At 38.4% G+C, this 22,635-nt stretch overlaps 2 protein-coding genes across 3 annotated transcripts in view; one reads left to right on the forward strand and one right to left on the reverse strand.

The window, feature by feature from the left end:
• Nucleotides 1–12,720, reverse strand: part of CTC1 (CST telomere replication complex component 1) — a 34,793-nt gene extending 22,073 nt beyond the window's left edge. The window contains exons 1-9 of one of the 2 annotated variants that reach the window (XM_081940514.1): nt 12,628–12,720; nt 9,954–10,197; nt 9,075–9,274; nt 5,742–5,886; nt 4,646–4,948; nt 4,395–4,523; nt 3,851–4,074; nt 636–810; nt 358–561 (exon numbers count right to left, since the gene is read on the reverse strand). In XM_081940514.1, the coding sequence (XP_081796640.1) occupies nt 358–561; nt 636–810; nt 3,851–4,074; nt 4,395–4,523; nt 4,646–4,948; nt 5,742–5,886; nt 9,075–9,274; nt 9,954–10,055 (1,482 nt within the window). In that variant the 5' untranslated portion in view covers nt 10,056–10,197; nt 12,628–12,720. Of the gene's footprint in view, nt 1–357; nt 562–635; nt 811–3,850; nt 4,075–4,394; nt 4,524–4,645; nt 4,949–5,741; nt 5,887–9,074; nt 9,275–9,953; nt 10,198–11,521; nt 12,026–12,627 lie in introns of those variants that run through there. The other variant, XM_081940513.1, reaches the window with a different exon arrangement.
• A 1,473-nt stretch (nt 12,721–14,193) lies between these two features.
• LOC309385796 (tumor necrosis factor receptor superfamily member 1A-like) overlaps nt 14,194–22,635 on the forward strand; it is a 50,490-nt gene continuing 42,048 nt past the window's right edge. The window contains exon 1 of the mRNA XM_081940519.1: nt 14,194–14,428. Coding sequence (XP_081796645.1) covers nt 14,216–14,428 — 213 coding nt within the window. The 5' untranslated portion in view covers nt 14,194–14,215. The remainder of the gene's footprint in view (nt 14,429–22,635) is intronic.

Here is a 22,635-nt window from a genome sequence, read left to right on the forward strand (position 1 = left end):
AGTCTCAAGGCAAATGGGGTCTGAGAATATCCCATCAATGACTCCTTCCACAGGATCACCTAGGAGACAAAGGCAAAATAAAAATATTCCCAAGTCCAATCAAAGAGCCAGTAAAAAACAGTACTCTTTCAGTCCAGACTGAGATTAAACTGGGGAGCCAGGAAGAGGAAGTAGAGAAGAGTGGCCTCGAATTTAAATTTCACAAGAAACAGGGATTTGTTTTTGCATTTGCCAGGAGTCAACACACATGGACAGTACAGAGGGAGCGAGTACATTCATGTTTATTCTCTGAGTTTCCTATACAACAAAAAAACTATTCTTTCTCTCAAACTTTCAGAAGATAAATGTCATACTTACCAATGGAGGATGAAAACATTCAGCTGATAAAATGCAGTAGTTCTGGGCCAATCTGCAATTTAATTCTTGGATATTTAGATTGCAGATCTTTGAGGCAGAATGCAACTGCTGCAATGGATCACAGCTTTCCCAGCAGCTCCTCTCAACCATACTATACAGTTGAACAAAATGTGGAATCTGACATGGTGGCTCCAGAATCTGGTACTAGGAAAAGGTTTAGGAGTTAAGTTATGTCCACATAGAAGTTAAGTACACAGGATTGTGGGGAAAGGTATTACCTGGTCTAGAAGACAACTGTGCTTTTCTGCCAGGATCTCTGCATGGAAGTTTCTTTCCTGCTTCTTGGGTAGCAGCAGGGAATTCAGAATAGAAACAATGAACTTCTCTATTAGTCTTTGAGAATGATGACTAAAACAAAGCATCAACTTTTGGTGCTGAGTAAAACCATAGAACCTAGAAAGATTTAAGATAACATTACAATGTTAAGAGATATAATGAGGGGAAATGAATTTCAAGCGAAGAAAATTTAGAAGGGAAAATCTGAAGAACATAAAACAGGACAAAGAACAAATTCAAAGTAACTTTCAACATAATTTCTTGAGCCTATTTAGTCCTTGTACTCAAAAAAACCTGGTGCTCCTCAGATGTTCTATATTTCAACTTTCAGCCAATATTGCCCGTGACCATGAGCCCAAAATAATGTTAAAATCAAACAAATTTAGAGATTTGATAATGCTCAAAATTTATCTCAATATTTGTACTGTGTATAATAATCACTTTCCTATAATTTAGACTAATTTAGACATTGCTATTCACCAATATATGAGAAAAATGCTTCTCTGGAAGTATACAATGTAGGGAAGTTCTAGACCTTGGACAGTTTCAATAGGATCGGACTTGGAAAGGGTCACAATGGCTCTGAAATCCAACCATCTGCTCAGAGGAATCCAGATATAAAACATCCACAAATAAGGTTTGCCTTATGCTTGGACACAACTAATAAAAGGAAGTCCCTTTGGGTAATTTGTTTTGCTACCAAACTGCTCTAGGAGGGCTTTCTTAAGGTTCAGCTGGAGTCTACTGCCATGTAATTTAAATCAACTTTTTATATTCTGCATACTAGAACAATAGATCTTTGCTTCTGTAGCTCAGGTTTAAATTGTGGCATCCTTGGCTGTATTTCTGTACCAAACTAGGTAACATCAGATAACTAGCACTAATGATGTTACCTAGTTCAATAATGAAATATCTGCAAATAGGCTCAGAGAAGTTTAAGAAGGTTCCACACTCATTTGCACTATTCAGGTGACCCTGAGACAGTGGTGGGTTCTGGATCCCGTTCCAGCCCGGCATGGACACACACAGAGCGTGTGCACATGCATCTTACTGCTTCCGTGAATCTCCGTGACGCTCCAGCTGTTCAGCGGAGTGTCACACAGGCGCTTTACCCACCGTGCATGTGCACGGAAGCGCCGAAGACTTAAAAGACTGGTAAGAAGCTCGGGTGGGGGGGTGGGGCCTCTGCAGCACCGTACCGGAACGGTATCCATTGCTCCGGGTAGGCTCCGGTATGCCCATACCGGGGCGTACCGCCTGCAACCCACCACTGCCCTGAGAGCACAGATAAACCTACAAGTGGCCTCAACGACTTTCAGAAACATCGACCAGATGACTGCAAGGAATTTACATCCTTCCATCCTCCGCCATTCAGTAAGAATTTTGTCTTGGATTAGAAGTGAAACGTGTACCATGTTTCCCCGAAAATACGACAGGGTCTTATATTTTTTTGACCCACGAAAAATGGCCTTGGGCTTATTAAAGGGGAGGCCTTATTGTTTTTGGGTTGTCGGGCGGCTGCTCCTTTGCGACCGGGCTCCCGAAGAGCCGGGCACAGCCTCAGGATCGAATGGCTGTGTTGCACTGTCGCAGCAGCAACACAGCAGCCATGAGATGACCATGCTCGTGAGCAGCCACCCAGCAACCCCCCTTTCCAGCCGGGCATAGCGCCACTGACCAACCTAGCGGTACCTGAAAAGCACCAAGCAACGCGAGCGCCTGTTCACTGCCCTCCACCTCCCGCGGCTCAGCGCTTCCTAGGTGAGTGAATGGGGCTCTGCATGGCTGGAGAGGGGGGGTTGCGCAAGCGGCTTTTCTGCTCCCCGCTCGCACAACTCGCAGACTCACGATGCCCTTGGCTAATTCTACAGTACCTGCAGAGCCAGGGTATCTCGACTGCTGGCACCGCCCGCCGCTTGGTTGGTTTTTTTTTTTTTTTGCGGCTTCCAAAGCACGGAGGACGGATGCCGCTCTGGGAGTACGCTCTATGGTAACGTACAATCATAGAGCATACTCCCAGAGCGGTATCCTACTTCCGTGCTTTGGAAGCCGCAACAGAGGACGGATGCCGCTCTGGGAGTACGCTCTATGGTTGTACGCTCTGCAGCCCACAACCATAGAGTGTACTCCCAGAGCAGCATCCGTCCGCCATGCTTTGAAAGCCGCAAAAAAAAAAAAAAAAAAACTAGCAGCGGGCAGCGCCATCAGCCGAGATGCCCTGGCTCTGCAGGTACTGTAGAGTTAGCCAAGGGTATTGTGAGCCTGCGAATCGCGCAAGCGGGGAGCAGAAAAGCTGCTCGTGCCACCCCCCTCTCCAGCCATGCAGAGCCCCATTCACTCACCTAGGAAGCGCCGAGCCGCGGGAGGTGGAGGGCAGTGAACAGGCGCTCGCATTGCTTGGTGCTTTTCGGGTACCGCTAGGTCGGTCAGCGGTGCTGTGCCCGGCTGGAAGCGGGGGTTGCCAGGCGGCTGCTCGCGAGCGTGGTCACCTCATGGCTGCTGTGTTGCTGCTGCGACAGCGCAACACAGCCATTCGATCCTGAGGCTGTGCCCGGCTCTTCGGGAGCCCGGTCGCAAAGGAGCAGCTGCCCGGCAACCCCCCCCCCTTCAACTAGGCACAGTGCTGCTGACCGACCTAGCAGTACCCCGAAAGCACCAAGCAACACGAGCACCTTTGCCCCCCACCTCGTTCCTGCGACTTGGCGCCTTGGGGATACCACTAGGTCGGCGAGCGGTGCTCTGCCTGGCCGGAGGAGGGGAATTGTGTAGGGGGCTTATTTTCGGGGGGGCTAATATTTTTGCCCACCTGAAATATGTGCCAAGGCTTTAGTTTCAGGACAGGTTGTATTTTCGGGGAAACATGGTAAGAATTTTGTTTTGGATTAAAAGTGAAACGTCTTCAAGGAAAAACAAAGTCCAATTGCCTTTTGAAAAAACACCATTGGATGTTTTATGAATTGAAGTGTAAACAAAAAAAAAATCCCTTGTCTCCTTCTCAGAGCTTTAAATTCTCTTAAGTGCAACATGTTCTCTGGCAAAAATCATTATAAAATCATCATAAAAATTATATTATAGAAAACTAGAACCAATCCTTAAATGTTTGCCTGAAGAAAGGTTATACATATTATCATATGCCATCGGTTTTAATCACACACACCTTTGTTCAAATATTTCCAGCAAGTTGACCAGATAAAGATAGAGTGGCAGGCTTAAATTATAACGCAAGAGTAGTTGCAGATAATAATTTCCAAAGCAGTTTACAGGTTGATGTAATATGCTGTATGCTGAAAAACTCTTTAGCACAATGGTAGTATGTAGACAAGCTCCAAAAGCAGCAGGAATAGAAGGTAAAGGCATCTCCAGAAGATGGACATCTCGAAGCTAACATGTAAAACATAAAAAAGATTTGAAGATTTTTAAACTATTTCCAACAATTTTCACATAGCAGTTATTCTATTTTGGCTTTACAGTCAGCCAGGAAACTACACTGGTCAACATAATACACAATCCTCATCAGAATACAGCCTTCTTCAGTAAGAATTTCTTGCTTTTAAATCAGAAAGCTCTAACTTTCAGGTCATAACTATACTTCAGCTGGAAACAGAAGGACAACGCCAACTTCCTGCCTTCTTTTCAAACAGTCTACTTTCTTTAAAATCGCATTTCTAATGGAGACTGTAAACTACTCCAAGCCAACTCACCTCTATGCATGCTCCTGGTCGGAATCCGCAGCCAGTATTCAACATCTGCCAATAAGCAAGACAAAGTACGTTTTTGTGATCTAGTTTATAGAGGCCAGCTTGGGCATTTAACACCTGAGTGATAGTACCCTGAAAAATGAATAATGAAAGGTTATGCAATCGTTTGTACTGCTTGCTGAAGTCACGTCTGAAGAAATTTTCAAATGTAGGTTCAAAACATTTTCTTTGTATAGGTGTCACAATTTACTTACTGTATATGAGATGAGCTCAGATTTTCTAAGAGGACCAAATATCATTTCTTCCTTCTGCACTTTAAATAAGCTCTTAGGCTGTATAGAAGGCATAATGGAAACTGGTACCATTGATCTTCCTTGTGAAGTTACATCCAGACAGTGTTCCTTTGTTTGTTCTTTGCAGTAAGGCAGAAGGCAAGAGGAAAAGCTGGTTATGAAAACACTCTGCCCAGCACTTTTGAGGCAAGATATCTTCAAGTCAGTTAGGACATATCTGTGCCCCAGTTGTAGTGCATGATGCCAAACCAAGTGGGGAGTCTTCTAGGAAAAAGCGATAAGAACATCAAAATTCAGCACCTATAAGAACAGTCACTTGAAGTAATATGACTCAGTCGTAGGTTGCGGATCCTGTTGCAACCAGTACGGTTGCAACGGGGCCCAGCATCCTCCACATGAACACGTGCAGCGTGCGCATGCGTCTTACCCTCCAGCAACACCTCAGCTGCTCGGCGGAGCGTCGCGCAGGCACTGTACACGCTGTGCATGTAAGCAATGAAGAGTTTAAGACAGGTAAGGACAACGGGCAGGCAGGTGGGCCCTCCTGAGCACTGTACCAGAATGGTACCCGGTGCTCCAGGCAGGCACCGGTACGCCCGTACCGGGGTGTACCGCCTGCAACCCACCATTGATACGACTTCAGAATCAATGAAGGCCTATTCCACACTGTCACTGGAGACTGCTTTATTGTTTTTCCTTCCAATATATTCTAAGGATTCCTTTAAGGGAAAGAGCACAGTAGTCTACAAGCAGTACTATTAGGCAATCCATGTATAATTAGATGCTACCTTTACTATTCCCAAGCCCAATCATGAAGAAAACCAACCCGCACTGGTTGTGATGCATGATTAACAAAATCATAATCCTCCTCCAAACATCCTAGCAGATCAACTCAACTTCTACTTCCTCAAAAATACGTACAACATATCTTAGCCTATGAACCTCATAATTGGTCATAGTGGTTGTTCATCAACTAACTTTTCTGTAGTAATTTAAGAAAAGACATTGCTCTTTATTTGAATAAAGGATAAAATAAACATACAGTGAAGATACATACTTGTATTACCACTGGAACACAAGCAGAAGAACTAAAACACTTCAGGAAGAGGAAGAAGAAACTCTTTTGGTTGAAATAGAGAATAGTAGTCAACTTGTCTAGTTCCCCTGCCACATTCACTTTTGCTGTATTCTTATTCTGAGGCCTAAAAAAGGAAAAAGAGAGACCTGGCAGATAAGCAAAATGTACATTTCATAAGGCATTATTTTTAATCACGACCAACTAGATGCTGCAAAATGGCACAAAGAGGACATGAACGCAATCTCCTTCTTTCTCTGTAACCCAACTTACGATTTATGAATGTTAGTAACCAGTATTACCATTTCATTATCAAATTCCAGGCCTGACCTTCCTCAGTTGAGACCTACCTCCCAAATATAGGGTGAATGTAGATGTTTAGTGGTTATTCCCAAATTATATGGCATAAAATCAATCCCTTGGCTGATACAAATCAAATTCTACTACCGATGAAAAGAAACTACAAAACACTGTTTTACAAAGGAGCAGCCTTCTGAAAACCTGAGGGGGAACTAATGGTGCACCGTCTCTGCAGCAGCCTGTCTCTTGAAGCACCAATGGCAGCCAACCTCATAGTCTTTTGGAAGAGAAAAACATGGTTCTTCTAGAAAACCTTTGGTGTTCAATTGTAGCCAGAGCACCTTTCCCCATATTTTAGTCTGTTAATTAATTGAGAATTTAAATGGAATTGTTTTATTTCATCCTTATTCTGATTTTGTATTGCATTTTTATTATGTTTTGTAAGCTATCAAGAATAGGATTGGTTTCAAGCAATAGACAAATTTCATAATTAAATAAATTATATCTGATTCACATTGATCCAATGCACTCTAACTTTTATCAATATTACTTAATCAGCAGACTAGAATATCAATCCTAACTCATCTTATTTGGGGGATAATCAAAAGTTCATCCATTATTCACCAATGTGTAGATTATTTCAAAAAGTTACACAAAAGTGAATACCTGCAGATAGGGATGTGCAGCTATTCAATGGAATATAATGCTTTCTCAAGTGCAAAAAGCGTTTCAACAATTGTTATAAAGTTTTTTTATTTTTTCATTTTCATAACATAATCACATGTATACTATTACATAGCCAATATCATATTGTATTATTAAACGTTTACATCAAGTCGACAAGAAGTTCTCCAGCTGGTCAGATGTGAGGAATGTGAGTTCTGAAGAGCCTCACATGAACCCTGTCTGACAAACTTACTCCAGTGATCCTTTTTTGGATCAGAACCCCCCTGGAGGTGGGACGAAGAAGGGCAGTATCTCACCAGACCCAGAGGGAGGCAACAGGTCCCTCACAGGTTGGAGATTTGCCTTATTAATCAGAGTGGGGGCGGCAGCCTGCAATATGGCTGACAAGATGCTGACTTCCTATCTAAGCAAACAGGAGGGTGAGGAAGAGATGAAAGACCGCTAAGAAAATTTCTCTAACCCACAGCCATAAATCAAACCTGGTAAAGGCAAATAAATCTTGAGAGCATAAATAATATTGATGGTCAGATCAGGATTTTCTCCAAAAGAAAGAAAAGGAAAATGGAGGATTGAAACATCAGCAGCTGAAGTAAATAAATTTAAGGTGGATCAGAACTCTGAAAGAACTGTATAACTAACTGTAACTTTGGAACTGGACATCATGGAAAGCTGGGAATTTGAAGAACTATGTGAAATTATAAAAAATATGCATAAATCATTAAAATCAAGCCTAAATAGGATTCTGAACCCAGAGAAGCAGATATCCAAAGAACAATCCAAAGAAGAAGGGGGGCAAGACAACGAAGGAGTAGAAATGGAGGGAAATAATAGCAGACAAAAAAGTGCATTAGTCTTGGCAGTGGTATAGGGAAAACTGTAAAAAAAGGCGGTATCCTAACAAAAGGGAATAAAAAGCAGACAAAAGAGGTTGAGGTTGTTAATGGCATAAAGAAAATTGAAGTAGGAGGTTTTGCCCCACCAAAGAGAAATAAAAAATATCCTTGGGCCTGGGGAAAATTGAAGCGAGTGGATGTGTCAAAACAAAGAAAAGGGAAAAGACAGGAACAGAGAAGTGCGACAAAAGACTTACTAGGAAAAAACCAGACAACTAGAAACGTTTATATGGGAAAATATAAAGCTAAGATAAGGGTTTTATTCCTAAATATGAACAATAAAATGGAGTTGCTAATTGGTTGAATATAATAATGGAAAGATAATTTTAAAAAGGTTAAAATATATGGAATAAGGAGAAATATGATACTGATATGGGTAGGTTGTAAAGCAGAGGTTTGTGATTCACTTTTATACATAATTAAACTGAGTTGTGAATTGACTGAATATGAAAATAGAAGGAAAACTAAGCAAGGGTTAACATATATGAAACATGGACATATATAGAATTTTTAAGTTGATGAATAAAGTGAGATGTTTACTGCTGTTATTCTATATAATAGATTAAAGGAATTGTAATAAACAATTGAACACCGAGGATTGCCATTTATAGACAATTAAGGGTAATATAATCTAAGCTATGGAAAATGGAGAGGGAACATGAAATACACCTACAATGGGAAACTATTAAAATTTAAAGACAGAATCACTAACTGGGGGCATGTAAGGATGTATAATTATATAAAGATAATGATGAGAATAGCTGGGAATTGTAACCAGGTCTACATCTTGGCCAAAAGGGAGGGTTTTAAAAGTACAATGACTATATATGTATACTTTTTCTATTTTTTTAAGGAGAATACATATTAAAATTAAATATGTATATTGAAAAGGAATTATAAATACCATCAACATAAAAGGAGCTTGCTCAGAAGCTGAAATACACCAAGTAAATGAGATGAAGAGTGGGAAACAGAGGAGAGATAAGGGAAGAAGAGAGACATAGGAGAGAGGGCAAGGTGGGGTAAGAGGAGGAGAGAAATGAGGAGTGGAAAGGGGAGAGAGGAGAAGGAGAGAGGAAGGGGAAGTAGAGAAGGGAAGGATGACAGAGGAAAGGAGGTAGGGAGGGGGAGGAGAAAGGGAGAAGAAAGTGATGGATAAGGTACAAATATGGTGTATGGAGAGCAGAAGAGTCAATAATTGTTTTTGGGAGTTGATGGTAAGATGAATCAGTGTTTCAACAATTGTGAGTGGCACAAGTTGCACTCATCTGTATCTCTTTAAAGAAGACACACCTTTTCCTAGAAAATGTGCATTTAAATAAGAAGATTGCCTCCATCACTTTCTTAATAATTAAGGAAAATGGATAAGATTAGGGAAATAAAAGGAGTGATCAAGAAGCCTAAATAATAGCAAATAATAATAGCAAATCTTTACCTGGCACTGAGTAGGTTTGCAGCTGTCCCAGGGTACAAAACAGAGATAGTGCTAAGATTTTTCTCTGGTCCAGATAGTACTTGAATTGGATCTTCTAGGATCTCCAAATATCCAGTAGTGCCCTCACCTATCTGGGGAACATATATCCAACTAGGGAAGAGTGACAGATGTTCTAGCCACTCAAGCTCAAAATGCAGGAACTGCCCAAAAGAGAAAAAGTGACATTAGCTATACAAAAGCAATAGCCTTTTATTTGAAAATTGTAGTAACATATAGAAATACCTATCATGCTAATCCCATTCAGATTTAATGCACATTAACTCTACTAGACTGTGATTTACTTGCCCCTCTCCAAAACAACATATTGAGGGTTTCCAGCTAAATCCTATTGGATAGGAAGGAAGGGAAATTTAGCTTCCTTCATTTGAATATGAGTTTTAGTATTTACTAGCAGCATGAATGAACCAAGCAGAAGAAAACAAGTGAATAAACAGTCTAGCAAACTGCACCATGACTATATGTGATAACTAGAATTGTATTTGATCCTCCAAACTGCTGCTTTATATGTTTTTTTTAAAACATACTATATTTGGCTTGTAATCAATGTCACTTCAAAAATCAGTTAAGCATGGAGGGGTATGTCCTGTTTGTGACCATACCAGAGTTAGTGGATGATTGCAAGAAATTAAAAGACTTGGTCTTCATCCAGCTGCACTATTATATTTAAACTGGATACCCAGTATGTATCCTAGGACACAATGAGAAAGATTTTAAAGGCCCACAATCTTCACATTTAAATTTATTATTTTCTGCTAAGAGCTATATCTCTCTCCTAAACAGCACTGGATGTATAAACAGCAGAACATCTTAATGCCATACCACACAGGGAAGTGCTCCAGTGTTATCTTGCAAATAAACACTTCCATCCATCATCTTCTCTTTTTTTCCTGGTGTTTCATTTCTCAAGTAACCTATGAGCATCAAGCGAGTTTGTTCAAAATATTTCTGGTCAGGCAAAATAGTTTCATTTTGGTGGGTCCATTCTCTGAATTCATCAGAACTTGAGGTTAAACGACTACAGCAAGGTAGATGCTGGGATTGAAGATCAGAGATAGAAATAATGCTGGAAAAGATGAAGAATGAAGACATAAATGTTGCTGTTGCACAATTAAAACAAAGACCTCCATATAAATTGTTTTGACCTTTGAAAATAAAACAAGATATATCTGTAAAATATTAATGATAAACAATGGGTTTATTAAACTGTCATAGCAAGTGGCAGAATCTACCCATTACTGATCTTAGAAAAGCTAAGTAGAGTCAGATCTACTTAGTGTTTGGATGAAAGAATACTGGAAACTCTAGAACTCAGGAATGCAGTTGAAAAAAATTCCCAGAAGAGGGTAATATCAGACCATTACTATTACTAAGAAACCAACATGGACTTGTCCATGCATTCTCAGGGAATTCAAATTGAAAGAAACTTTATTTTTTACTTTTATTGCTATACTGGCTGTTGTATTTTCACTTTATTTCTTAATGAGCAGCATATCTGTTCTAGCAATAGCAATATTGCAAAACGAATCTACTAGCTCTTTTCCCAAGTATCTCTAATAAAGCACACCTTAACGGTTAAGGCTTAACCTGTTCACCAAACAATTTTATTTGTAGTTTCACACTATTCTATAGCAAGCTTATAGGGCCAAGTTTATTCATTATATTAATATCAAACTTTCACCGAGGAGCTTAAGGCAGTTTTCCATTTTTCTGCAGAAAAGTCATCCTGTAAAATAGTTACGCTGGTCAAGATACCCTATGACAGTGGGTCTCAACCTTCCTAATGCTTTAATACAGTTCCTCATGTTGCGGTGACCCCCAACCATAAAATTATTTTATGTTTTCTGTATTTTTTCAAACATATGTGTTTTCTGATGGTCTTAGGCAACCCCTGTGAAAGGGTCGTTTGACCTCCAAAGGGGTCCCGACCCACAGGTTGAGAACCACTGCCCTATGAACTTCTCTAAATGAGGGTAAAGAAGAACCCGCTTCTCTCCCCATCTTGTCCAACACTTGAACTATCATCACCATCCCACCCTGTCAAGGGAGGCTTAACTAAGTTTAGCTGGGGCTGAAGGCGATTTTCGCTTTCAAGTGCCTTGCTGGAGCGGGACGTCAAACCACTAATCACGTTTACTGGATTAAATTGACTGACACCCCCCCCCCCCCCCATATGCAGTACGCAACCTTAAACTAATTACCCCAGACGTGTTTGCACAATAAACTAAACCACACAAACTAGCCCTAACGTTTTTAGTACAGCAAACTAACTCCTCTCGGAATATTGGTAAATAAAGAGCAGCAGAGGCGGAAGGAAAAATAAAAATAAAAAGATGGATGACCGAATAAAATTTCACGCGGGCAAGCCCGCTCTCTTCTGTGCCCCCCACCTGTTGGAAGGAGCGGCAATGCCGCAATCGGGGCTCCAGGGACGTTTCAAAGGGTGCCGGTTGCCTCCCGCCATCTCGTTAGTCTCGCGAGGGCGTCTGAACGGAGACTTGGGGCGGGGATTTCTCGAAGCAGGAGCGACCATTTCACCGCCTGCCCCTTCTGGGTGTCGGCAGAGGGCGTCACGGATGTTATTCCGCGCGGATGCTTCTGCCCACGACTTCCTTGCTAAACCAGAGTCAGCAAAAACGACATTTGCAAGGCGCGGCGTATGCCAAAACCAGATATAATTTGGCTAAGCCTATTTGAGCTACCTGGAACAACTGAACTTTTTAATATACTATTCTATCCATCTCTGCCCCTCCAGATATTTTGTGTAAAATATTACTTTTGCTTCATGTTTCAATGTTTAAAAAATAGCTGTTAGGAAATTCCAGGGCGCAGGCAATTCATTCGCCTTCACAAAGTGAAGGAGGCTGCAGCCCGGATGTCGTCACTCACGACAGGTCTGCGAAAAATCAGAGGGAGCACGGCTGGGCTATCGGGCCGAGGGCAAGCCAATTGCTTATTAAGACGCCTACCGCGGGACCTAAGTTGCCTTTGCATTTTGAACAGCGGCTATCTTGCACCCTGAGACGCTGTGCACGCCTACATTGGCTTCATAGACTATGGTTGCTCAAATCAAATTTGCATCTAAAGGTAGTATTTGATACAGAAAAATATGAGAAAAAATTATCTTTCACAACTCAAAATCGATTATAAGTTGAAAATCGATGCATGGAATTAATTTGTCTTAGAAAAACAGGGTCTTTCTCAAGTTTCAGCTTTCACTTTCACCCGAATAAGAAGGTGGAGAGCACTCCAATCTAAATAGAATTGTTGTCTCTACATTTTCATTATTCTATGGGCAAGTTAACGTCAAAGAAACGGAAGAAGCAATTGGTTTCAGCTTTTCGAGTACAGAAATACACGTGTCGTCAGTTTACACTATCACAGAACCCTCTAAGGGTCCTCTTATCTATCCTCTGCATAGATTCATGTCAGACTTCTTAGTTTCCTTTTCCCCTATTTACATATATATATATTTTAAGATGGAACTGATTACTACCTCTAAAACTGATTGCAAAGTTTAGAATTTTGCCGCATCTGCAGTTTCCCAGGAAATTCTGAAAGAGCCTGTGGGGAGAGGGAAGAAAAATTGGGAATTCAGGGTCTATCTAAATTATTTTCTAGAGAGATTAAATTATTTTCCATCAAGATCTTTTTATTAAAACTACCAATTAAATAGAAAATATTGTTAGTCCTAGACTGAGTCATAAAAACAAAGGATTTAAACATTTTAAAATTCTAATTTAAAGCTATGCATTGTTTTTGAGAATGTATTACTATAATCCACTATGAATATTGTAAGTGTGAAATAAAACTAAAGCTACATACATGTTGCAAAAATTCAGTGTAATCAGATTTTTATGTTGAGGGTTTTTTTTAAGGCAGCAGCCAGCCCATTTTGCTGATATAGAAGATAAGCAGTGGTAAGCCACTTCCTAATCATTGTCAAAATCCCTGCCTGTTGTATCTATGTAATTGGCCCAGAGTCCAGTTCAACACAAAGGCAACTTCGCTTTGTTAACTTTTCTGAGGAGCAGAGAAATTAAGTTTTTCTTCTCCTGTTATCAAAATTGCTAATGACAATATGTTCTCTTTCCTCCTTTATAGCTGATAAATTGCAGGTTGAGGTTACAAAAAACAATGAAATTATTCTCTTCAAGAATGTGATACTTTCAGACTTTTCTGTTAGTGCAGGTTCCCCTATTTATATATGTACTCATTAGATTTTTATGCTACCTGTATTACTTTATAAGTAACTCAAGGCAGTGGGCATTCCTAATATTCCTCCTTCCTATTTTCCCCACAACAACAACTCTGTAAGTGCATTGGGCTGAGAGAGAGTGACTGACTCAAAGTCACAAAGTCAACCAGGTTTCATATTTAAGGCACAATCTCCTGGTTTCTAGGCCAGCATTTTCACTGCTGCACCAAATTGGCTCTTTTAAAGCAAGTAGCATTGATTGTTTAAAAGTGTTTAAAATGCTAGTGGAAATTATCTTCTGCCAGCTCCACCCCACACGTCCCTGATAGTCGACTTGAATTTCCTGCAAAAGTTTTTAGGGGGAACAGCCAAATGCAACATTTAGTTACATGTGGACATGGATTGCACTGAGCCATTTGGTTTGTTGTTTGTTGATTATGCAATCGTGCTACAGTTGGCATGTTGTATGAATGTTATGTATAGGTGACTTTTCATACGCCACTATGCCATAGTTAACGACGGTTGTGGAATAAACCTAAATTGCCTGGATTAACACCACACTCAAACACCAAATCTAAAATCAGATATACAAACCAGGTATTAACATGCTAAATCACAGTCTAACCTGATTTTTCTTCTAAATCTATCTTACTATCGACATTTTATAATGAATTTGGGGGAAAAGAGGAAAGCTAGGATGAAATTAGTTAAATGAATGTTTACTCTGAAGTATTTTATTAGGCAGTCTTTTGAAAATAAAATCTACCCTTCTTCCATGGGATTCTGAGCAGGACTTAGTTTACTGAGAATGAATGGGTTAACTGCCTTGCTCACACGCTATGAGTAGATTCCTCTGAACACTGCAGGGTGGATGGACTAATATTTGATGTGGGTGGGAATTTATGTCTCCACCCTTTCCTTACTTTTTGGCTTCCTGTTTTATAAGGAACTTGGATTACTAGGCACAGAAGTTTTACTCTCTTCCCTTTTCGGAAGAGCTGCCAAAGGTCACGCAGCCAGGGGCCCACTCTGCAAATGTAAGGGGCAAGCTGGCCAAACTATGATCCCACTGGGGTTCTTTCAAGTTTTAGTAATTCCGGTAAGTGGAAATTTAAGGAAAATGGCTGAAGGAGAAAATGAAACTCGGGGGAATATGTTCATAAAGGCCAAAGGAGAACATTAGTTACTACTATATTTTATTTTAATTATATTGTATTTGTTAATTGAATTGGGCGGTTTCTGTGGGCCTGACATGATATAGGAGAGAATATTGATGTTTGATCAGTCAATTTGTCCTTGTTTGTCTTTCTCTGTTGATTTATTCTTCTTCTCATGAAGATTTGACAACAATCTTCATACAACGTTGCTGTATGCACCTCTTTTAGTTGGTGAGGTCTTTTTGATGAGTATACAGGATTTTATTTGCTTGGATAATGTGTGTTTTCATTCTCTAATTTTATGTTAATATATTACTTCAAGGAAGTGACTGTGTTAGAGATAAATGAGAATGATTTTTAGCCCTTTCATTACTATTAACAATTCCCTTAACATCCAGGAGATACTCAAAATAGAGCAGAATGGCTGTGAATGTTTACTTCCAAATAGGGAACACTTCCAAAAAAAATCAAATCAAATCAGTCACACAAATAAATGGAAAATTATTTTAAACCAATGTTCCATAGGAATCATATTTGGTTGTTCATCCAGAGGGAAAAAAGCATTTAATTTTTTTGAAGAGCCCAAAATATAGATTTCCAATTGCTAGCCAGCTAAACTTATTAATCAGTCACATAGGAATGAAGGGACTTGTTACATTAAGACCTAAAAGCATTAATAGCAGCAGCCCATACTCTGGAAAACTGCCCATTAACTTTCCATAGTACAGATTTCTTAAACTCCAATTGTGGACCTATTGTATACTCTTGATCGAAGATTGGTACACTCCTATCTGGAATCCTATCCTCAGTGAGGGAAAAAGGGAATACCTGCCTAGGCAGCCAGATCAGCCTAATCAACACTGGTGGTCAATGAGGTTACAGATGTTACAACCAGATACCCCTTACTTACATCCAAAATAAAGCATTTGAAAGGTTTTCATTTGAAATGTATGAATATAATAATGCTTTCCTTAAGAAGTAGCAGTTTGATATTGAAAGATTTAAAATCCAGACTAATCTAATTTGGTAGTATGTTTCCATATTGTTTTACAAAATGTTTAAATATATTTGTGTTTTTAATAATAGTCTATAGAATTTAACAAAAATATCAGGGAAAAGTGAATTTACATATCAGTGCAAATGTAAAAAGGAAGACCTTTTGTTATGAAAATATGATGCATATTTCATTATCCTAACATCATTGTGGTTAGAAATGGACACCTAATTTAATAAAGTTCATGTTCCTTACCTGGTTTTAGTATATTGTAATTGATATTTTTGTTGTCTACCGGATGCTGAATTTCTTCATCATTCAATATACAACTAGACAAAATATCTGGAGAATTAAAACATCTTTATTTTTAATAACATTTTGCTTTGTATCCATGCTGTTATAATGATTTGCTACACTGTCCTGCATTTACCAGTTTGATGTAGTGATTGAGGTGCTGGCCTAGAAATCAGGAACTGTGAGTTCAAGTCCCACTTTAGGCATGAACGCCAACTGGATGACTGTGGGCCAGTCACTTTTTCTCAACTCCATACACCTAATAGGGTTGTTGTTGTTGGGAAAATATACAGGTGAAACTCGAAAAATTAGAATATTGTGCAAAAGTTCATTTATTTCAGTAATGCAACTTAAAAGGTGAAACTAATATATGAGATAAGACTCATTACATGCAAAGCAAGATAGTTCCAGCCGTGATTTGTCATAATTGTGATGATTATGGCTTACAGCTCATGATGGTTTTCTGCACAACTGTCAGGTCAACAGTCTTTCCCATGATTGTGATTCCTACTGAACCAAACTGGGAGACCATTTAAAGGCTCAGAAACTCTTTGCAGGTGCTATGGCTTAATTAGCTGATTAGAGTGAGACACTTTGAGCCTAGAATATTGCACCTTTTCACAATATTCTAATTTTCTGAGATTGTGGATTTGGAATTTTCATGAGCTGTAAGCCATAATCATCCCAATTATGACAAATCACGGCTTGAACTATCTTGCTTTGCATGTAATGAGTCTACTTCATATATTAGTTTCACCTTTTAAGTTGCATTACTGAAATAAATGAACTTTTGCACGATATTCTAATTTTTTGAGTTTCACCTGTAAGTAAGAAGAGTATTAGGTATGTTCTCCACCTTGAGTTATTTATAAAAAATTTAAAAGGAGGGGGGAAATAAAATAAATAATAAATGTACCTCCTATTTGGTGGCATAGGGATAGCAATACATTGGGTTTCAAGGCAGACCCATTTTAGAGATTCTGTCTTGAATGCAATCATATGAGCATGCTTTGAATAAAACTGCCTTCTGCCATACTTGCCAAAAAGTACAACTTAATGAATGTTTTCCAAGAGACAAACATGATTGTACTGTTGGAGATGAAATTAATGAAAATTGTGATTGCTTGAAACAATCAAGACTTTTCTAATCTAAGCAAAAATTCAAAAATGGGGTTAAAAGCGAAGTATATGTATACTGTAGATAAAAAGCATGATTGTGATTAAAAATTGCACTTATTTCTATTTTACATTTATTTAAAATATTTCTTTGTTGATCCTATCAACAAGGATTCTGCATATAATATGGCAAAATCATACTAAAAAGTGTGACATACACATTCTTATTTTTAAAAAACTCATAGGTGTTCCTTAACTTAAACTACCTCAAGGTAGTCCATTGGTGTATCTGCATGGATGCATACAGAAACAGCAAAGCTTTGACTCATTTACAAAATGTAAACAGCATAGGGGCCATCTGTATTAAAGAATAGAGGCTGTTACTAAGAAAGCGTATCCCAGTACCGTTTGAGGAGGGAGACGTCTCCAGTAGCCCCTCTCTTGATGACCATTTGGACAGTCAATAAAAAATTGAGGCAATTAGTAAAGGATACAAGAGTGATAATTGCGGTGAGCCAGGCGTCGCGACGACACAATGTGCGGTCTCGATAGTCCGAGACTGCCGTTGATTCTTTTACTGCTGTAACGGTCCATATGGACCTAAGCTGTCCCGGAGAGACGGTGAAAGGGAGACAAATCCTTGGTGGTCACAGGGATATCGCAAAGTCCCTGTTTGACCCAAGGGAAGCTCTCCAAATCGGCGGTAAATAGACAGCCCCCGGGCTGACAAAGTCGGAGATGGCTCCGGAAGAAAGGCAGTGAAAATGAAAGTGAGTCGATCGGGTGAGATTTTTTTTTCTTTGAGAATGACTGCCCAAGGGAAAAAACTTTTTTTAAAGATAAATTAGTCCTTTAAGCTAAGAACAAAGCGGCGAAATTTATCTTCATTGGACTGCCTTAGAAAGTTTTTCTTCTTCTTTTTCTATGTAACAACGTTTTGTGGATTGAAGTGATTGTTTGCTTCCTGTTTCTCCTCTCAAGTGAATGAATTGATTTTTTTTTCTACTTCTTGTTACTTTATTTTTTGGCTGAATTAAAACTCTTTTTTTATCTTAACAACTCTTCCTCCTACTGTTTATTAAATTCTATTAAAGACACTTAGAGATTTTTGTTTTGTTCTTTAAGCCTGAAACAAATAAGAAAAAGTTGAATCTGCCACTCCGAAGCCAGAACTTGGTTTTTTTTCTTCTTCTGAAACAATGTATACCTTGTCTTACTTTTTTTTGATTTTACTGAAGTTGGAGGGTTTGCAGCTTGTTTATGGAAACTGATAACAACTCAAGGACATGGACTATCTCTCTACAGTGTCTGTGAGAAATATTTTGGGCAAGGAAAGGCAAAGAAAAGATAGAACCCCCCCTCTTCTGAAAAAACTAGAAGAAACTTGTGCTTAAGTAAATTCAAAATAAAGGCATTTTTATACATTAAAGAGATATTGAAGGCGAGAGTGACAGTGGAGTTTAGATCTTTTTTTCTCCTTTTGGAAATATGTATCCATATACAGATGAGAAAACCCCAAGCTTACAAGATGTTTGGGATGGACTTCAAAATATATTGGAAGGATTCGAGAGATTTGGAAAGAAGCTGGATAAATTATTGCTATGCGCAGAAAAAGGGGAAGAGATTGGAGCTCCCAAAACTAAAGAAGAGAATAAAGATATAGAAGATATAGAAGATAAAGGCAAGATAATAGATGAACTTACTAATGAAGCACCTATGAGTGAAAATGGAAAGATATGGAAAAGTGAATTTGATTATTTGGAGCTCTATCCCTCTTCTCAATATATGGATTTGATGATGGAACTAGGAGGAGAAGCAGCTTTGGAAAGACGTCTGATAATCAAAGATATGTTAATGTCAATTCCAGTTGAAGGGCAACGAGACTACTTGAGAGATTTTTTGAGCAAAAAAGTGTGGAGAGAAGTCTTTAAGAACTCTATAAAGAAATTAATAAGAGAATTGACGCAATAACTGGCTAAAGAGATAAGAGTGTTTTGTTACTGGATAGACACAGGTTGACAATGAATGCTGATAATTAAAAACTTAGTTAATCTTTGGTGATTAATAAGTAGGATTTTGTAGATGCTTATAGAATGTTCTTGTTCTTTTTAAAATGTTTATTCATTAACATAATTCATTATGATAATAATAGTGAAATAACTCTAATTAGTGAAAACAATTTGGATATAAACTGTAAATTGGGACCTGGGAAAAAGACTTATCAATTTTATTAATACTTTTTAGTTTGGATTTTGTTATGAAGATGTAATTCTTTCTGGGTACCTATAAATTTTACTACAATTTAGATATAAACTATAATATGGGACCTGGGGAAAAGATTCATTAATTATATTTGTTTAGATTTTGTTATAAAGATGTAATCTTTCCTGGGTACTTATAAATTCTAGTAATAAATTTTTGTCTAGATTTATTATGAAGATGTTAGATAACTACAATAATAATAACAAAATGTTAATGGATAATGTTTAATGATTTTATATGGGTTGGCATTGGTGAAAGCAATTGGATATAAGCCTGAAATTTATAGAAATAGCTAACGAATGCCAGTATGTGGTTGTGTCCTTAAATACAAATGATTCTAGATAAAAGCACGTTTAAACAAATATAGTTAAATGAGAGTGATGGTACATTGATGGTATATAAAGATTTTTCATTTAAAATATATAATCCAATATGAATGAAGTATAAAGAATGATTGTGGTAATGCACGAAATTTATTTGTAACCAATCGACATGCTTTCTGGAAGATGTAATGAAGAATGTTTTGTGTGTGTGTGTGTTTAATTAAAACAATAAAAAAAACTTTTAAAAAAGAGTGATAATTGCAACAAACCTTTATTTTTTAAAACTAATAGACATGGAAGAAAAGGAAGCATGAAAACATGATAGTTGAAATCATGTGATATATGAGGGGAAAAAATCCAAGATAAAGCTGGTTGCAAACATGAGGCTAGGAGGAATCTAGTAAATAATTTTCTCTGTTGACTTCAGATTATAGTTCAAACTAATTAGAAACACCAGGACCTGGTTTAAAGGTTGAGTGTGGTGGTGTGCAAGATTAATATAGTTTAAAGTACTTAACTGAGTGTCATCTGAACACTTTTTTACTATTTTGTATGAATCGAGCCCATCATGTCTTATTCAACAAATTATAGTTTGAATAGGTATCTATTTCTTAGCATGAATTGGGAACCCAGTTATAATTTCTAAGTAAATATGGAACTGAAGGTAACAGAACAGAATAGAATGAGCTGGAAGGGACCTTGGAGGTCTTCTAGGCCAGCCCCCTGCTCAAGGAGGAGAACCTATGCTGTTTCAGATAAGTGACTGTCTAGAGCAGGGGTGTCCAAATTTGGGAACTTTAAGACTTGTGGACTTCAACTCCCAGAATTCCCCAGCCAGCCATGCCATGAATTCTGGGAGTTGAAGTCCACAAGTCTTAAAGTTCCCAAGTTTGGACACCCCTGCTCTAGAGCAAGGGTGTCAAACTCGCAGACCACGGGCCAGATGTATCACATGCTGGCCACTCCCCCCCCCCCGATTTAGCAAAGGGGAAAAAGTTGCGATATGTCACGTGACAACGACATGACAACGGGAGTTTGACACCCCTAGTCTAGAGAATCTTCTTAAAAACATCCAGTAATGGAGGGCCCACGATTTCTGAAGGCAAGCTGGTGAATTGTTTAATTGTCCTCACTGTTAGGAAGTTTCTCCTTAATTACAGGTTGCTTCTCTCTTTGATTAGTTTCCAATCATTGTTTCTTGTCCTGCCCTCCGGTACTCTGGAGAATAATTTGACTCCCTCTTCTTTGTGGCAGCCCCTCAAGTACTGGAATACTGCTATCATGTCACCCCTAATTCTTCTTTTCTTTAGACTAGTCGAACTCAAATCCTTCAGCCGTTCTTCAAATGTTTTAGTCGCCAGGCCTTTGATCATCTTAGTTGCTCTTCTCTGAACTTTTTCCAAAGTCTCAACATCTTTTTTTTAGTGTGGTGACCAAAATTGGTTGCAATATTCCAGGTGTGGTCTTAACAGAGTTTTATAAAGCGGTGCTAATACTTTATTTGATCCTGATTCTATGCCTCTGTTTATGCAACCCAGGATTGTATTAGCTTCTTTAGCTACTGTTCCACTCTGCTGGCTGATATCAAGTGATCATCCACTAAGATTCCAAGGTCCCTCTCACAGTTACTTTTTTTGAGCCATGTCTCATCTAATCTGTACAGTACTTACACATTTGATTTTTCCTGCCTAAATATTAATTTTGTTGGATAGGGCCCATTGTTCAAGGTTGTCAATATCTTTTTCGATCTTGAGCTTCTCTTCTGAGGGTTGGCTATTCCTACCAGTTTAGTGTCATCTGCAAATTTGATGAATTCCCCTTCTATTCCCTAATCTAAGTCATTTACGAAGATATTGAAGAGTACTGGACATAAGACAGAACTTTGTGGTACCCACTGCTTTATTCTCTCCATGTGGATTTAGTACCATTAAGGATTACTTGTTGAGTATGGTTTGTCAGCCAGCTACAAATCCATCTGGTGGTGATGTTGCCTATTCCATATTTTTCTAGCTTATCAAGAAATCGGTTGTGGTCTACTTTGTCAGATGCCTTGCTGAAATCTAAGTATACTATGTCCACAGCATTTTGCTGCTCTACTAATTTAGTGACTTTATCGAAGAATGAGATAAGATTACTTTGGCATGATCTATTTTTAACAAACTCATACTGGCTACTAGTTACAACATTTTACTGACTAATGCTGAGAAATATTTAGAGTCAATTCAGACACTGTTGTGTTGTTATTGTCAAATTTCCTCTCTCTAAGCCTTGATGTTGAGATTTGTTCAGAAACACAATTACAAAATATAAGTAGAAAAGCAATTGAAACTTTGTCCTATATTGCTTTATATCTTTAAGTAGCTCTGTAAGCTGCTTGAACTTTTTCAGAAACTGCATTGGAAGAGACCACAGTTCTTGGCCTCTTTAAATGGTGACCTCTGGCACATCCATTATACTTTTATTTCTACTTACTACAAAAAATGTTTGTGGGGTTCTATTTCCCTCCCCCCAAAGTATTCAGAACATGATTGCACCTGGATGAGGAGAATTCCAGAAGTTTTTAGGAGGGTCTTCAATTTTACGTCCATTGGTAGCAGAACTGAGTTCTTGACAGTTTTACTTCACTTATTCCCATTTTAACAGAAAGATACTTGATATAACCCAGATCCCACAGTATGAGGCTGGCAGGGAAGTTAGAAGTTAGAGAAAAAAGAACACAACTTATAGAAGCTATCTTCCATATTAATACTGTTACTAAGAATAGACAGAACAAATTGTTTTATGTTGGCATTTGGGAGCAAGGTTTTTTTTAATGAAGCTTTTAAATTGCACAAGAATTTCCAAACTGCTGGTAAGTCAGTAAAATAACAAGAAACTTCCTGAAAGAGGAATGTTTTCTATTTCTCTGTAGAGGACCAATGTAGGCGTCAGATGTTTTCTTCAGCTCATTAATTGTTAATTTTAATTAATTTAATAATTGTTAATTGCTCAAACAAGGCTGTTACAATCTCAGCAGCTAAAAGACAGTTCAAAAGTGATCTGGCCAGAAAAAAAATGAACAAGATTTTGGCAGTTAGAATGTTATTTTAACTTTTTCAAAATAATTATTATTGCTTTTAAAATAACACAAATAGAACAGAACAAAAGGAACAAAACACAA

This window comes from Natrix helvetica (assembly GCF_964273705.1).
Source record: "Natrix helvetica genome assembly, chromosome: 2".
Classification (NCBI taxonomy): Eukaryota; Metazoa; Chordata; class Lepidosauria; order Squamata; family Natricidae; genus Natrix; species Natrix helvetica.